General features: G+C 45.5%; 1 protein-coding gene across 1 annotated transcript; it reads right to left on the bottom strand.

Annotated features, from left to right (window-relative positions):
• Window positions 1–1,161: 1,161 nt before the first annotated feature.
• Window positions 1,162–2,646, bottom strand: LOC107374126 (uncharacterized). The gene is made up of 4 exons (XM_054731823.2): window positions 1,911–2,646; window positions 1,640–1,783; window positions 1,404–1,564; window positions 1,162–1,219 (listed from the first exon to the last, which is right to left on the bottom strand). The coding sequence occupies exons 1-4, from the start codon at window positions 2,577–2,579 to the stop codon at window positions 1,162–1,164; spliced, it is 1,032 nt and encodes a 343-aa protein (XP_054587798.1). The 5' UTR covers window positions 2,580–2,646.

The raw sequence follows: 2,646 nt of genomic DNA, 5'->3' as shown, positions 1-2,646 counted from the left end.
AACCTCGGTAATTTCACAACCTCAGCACAGAATAAATTGTGGGGACCCCCTGCAATCTTGTGGGGATCCCGTAGGGGGTTACGAACCTGTGTGTCATGAGCCGGGGTGAGTACTCCTGTTCTCATAACCATCTGTGAGTCTCTTGCCAGGAGAGGGAGTGGCCCAGCTGTTCCTGATCAGCAATCAGCGGGGTGCCTTCCTATTTAAGGTGGATGGTGGACACACTTCGACGCCGGAAGATTGCCTCCGTTTTGGTAGTAACCAGCCACTCGTGTTACCTCTAGTGTTCTTAGGATAAATGTTATTCGTAGTGTTTTGCTCTTATACTGGATTTACCCTTCCTCAGGATTCCTGTCGACCTCCTTGGATACTGACCTCTACTCCAGGATTCGGATATTCAGCACACGGACCTTATCACCACCCTCCATAACCCACCTCTCATCTCACCCAGTGCCCCATCCACCAGGACGCCCCGCTTCTCTCCACCTCTGCTCCCTCTCCTGCGCTTCCCCCGGCTCTCTACCTCTCCCTCCTCCAGCCAACCCATACACCCCCCACAGTAAGTCTGCTGAACACCTCTGCCTGCCTACAATGGATTGTGAAACCAGAACCTAAGCTCACCTGTGTTCTCCCTCCTCCAGATGCTGAGCTGTTGTTGCAGTTCCAACCACAGACTTATCTGTGCACCTTAAGTTCCTCCTTATAAATAAATCATTTTTTCATCAGTTTTTGGTCAGTGTTGTATTCTGCATGTCTTGGGTTAAGTACCTTCCTCCAAACATGACACTGTGGTTGGGAACCACTGCTTTAGAAGAGGAGATTTTACATTATTGTAAAATAACTCGGTGTGTTGTGTTAAGTATGAGCTGAAATGAAATTAAAACTTTTTCATTAAATTAATTAATAAATTCATGGTTAATAATTAAAAAATACGTTTAATACAAGATATTAGGTGTAAGGTTTGTGGATGCATGGCCTAACTAAACAAAAACAAAAACATAATAAATGACTCCTTAGCTACTCTTACTATTATTTTTAAAGTGTTCATGCTATTATTTCTCTTTCACTTTTTCAGCATTTAAAATTTTATTCAGCTTATTTTCTTATTGATCTTATTATCTTATGGTTCCCCAAACTCTCAGTGATTCACGTAGTTGACCTTTATACCTGCAGCTTGTATAAAGCACGCTTCAGTCCCACTTTCTCACTCAAGTGTGAACTAAAAACAGAAATTAAATCTGAGAATAATTGACTAAATGTGTCTAATATTACATTCTTACATTACATAAAACCCTTGATTGTCCCAAATAAATAAAATATCAAAACACAAACTTGTATTGCTGTTTTTTGAGGTAAAAGATTAAATGAAACGATGAAACTCCCTGTTCTAGAGTCGCCCTGACCGGTTCACACAGGAAGTGGAGGTGACCGCTGGCAGCAGGTCAGCTGTCACCCCTCCCAGCGGGGGTCTTTCAGCTGCCTGGTTAGCACGTCCTGCTGACAGCTGCAGCGTCGTGTGGAGGATGAGCAAACAGGACAGGTTGAAGGATAAATAGTGTTTATTCTGTTTAGTCAACAGTTAATAAATACACAGCTCTATATACACGAAGGAAAGACCACACAGCAGATAAAATGACACTTTTGTAGAGTTCGGCTCATATATTAACTTAAGGTTTCGTTTTGTGGGAAAGATCGTGGACTGGTTTGAGACTGGACTGTTCTTTAACACTGTCCTCTGAAGATGACAGGTTCTGGTTGTTCCTGAAGCAGCCAGGATGGATCTCTGCTCAGGTAACACCCGCTTGGAACCTGACAGCAGAAAACAGGTTTGATTCAGATAAACAGTAGAACCACATTTAGAGTGAAAATAACAGAAATACAGGTTCTATTAAAGGGGACCATAAACATACCTGATAGGAATGCTGCTCAGCGTTCACAGAGTCATCTCTGAGCTCCTGTGAACTGTAGCTTCCTGACGGTTGGTGACCCAGGAACTGGTTGAGAGTTTGGACCTTCTCCACATAGCCAAATGACCTCCTCTGCTGCAGCACCTCCTCGCTGAGGCCCAGCTGCTCCGACAGGTAGGAGATGTATCGGATGGTGAGGTGCAGCGTCTCGATCTTGGTTAGGTTCTGTCCCGGTGGAGCCACAGAGGGTGGAAGGTATGTTCTGAGATGTTTCAGAGCTCTGGTCAGATCCCTCATCCTCAGCTTCTCCCTCTCACTGGCAGTCTGGCGTTTGTCACCAGGATACCTGGACCTGGACTTCTTTAATGGAACTGCTGGTGCAGAGGTGGATCTGGAGGAGCGTAGAGTCTGCTGAGCAGGAGGAGGTTCCTCTGAACAGCAGAAGAAGAAGCTGCTCAAGGCATCTTGTTCATTTCCTAAAGCCTGGTGAAGGGAAGAGGGAGAGAAGCAGAAGGAGTCCACCGAGGATGTGGGAGACAGGCTGCTGCTGGCGCTGGCATAACCAGGATCAGAAGATGGATTGTGAGTCTCAGATTTCTTCATAGGAGACTCACAATCAAACATCAGAGAGCTCTCCTGGAGCTGGAGTGGAGAGCAGTAGGACATCTTCATCTGCCGGTCTGTGGTCAAGTCTAGAGAGCTGTAAGTGTGCTGCAGGAACGGTGTGAGCAGGATAATG

Source organism: Nothobranchius furzeri, chromosome 9 (assembly GCF_043380555.1).
Source record: "Nothobranchius furzeri strain GRZ-AD chromosome 9, NfurGRZ-RIMD1, whole genome shotgun sequence".
Classification (NCBI taxonomy): Eukaryota; Metazoa; Chordata; class Actinopteri; order Cyprinodontiformes; family Nothobranchiidae; genus Nothobranchius; species Nothobranchius furzeri.
The sequence above is the reverse complement of the archived record's forward strand: the minus strand, read 5'-3'. Positions and strand labels throughout refer to the sequence as shown.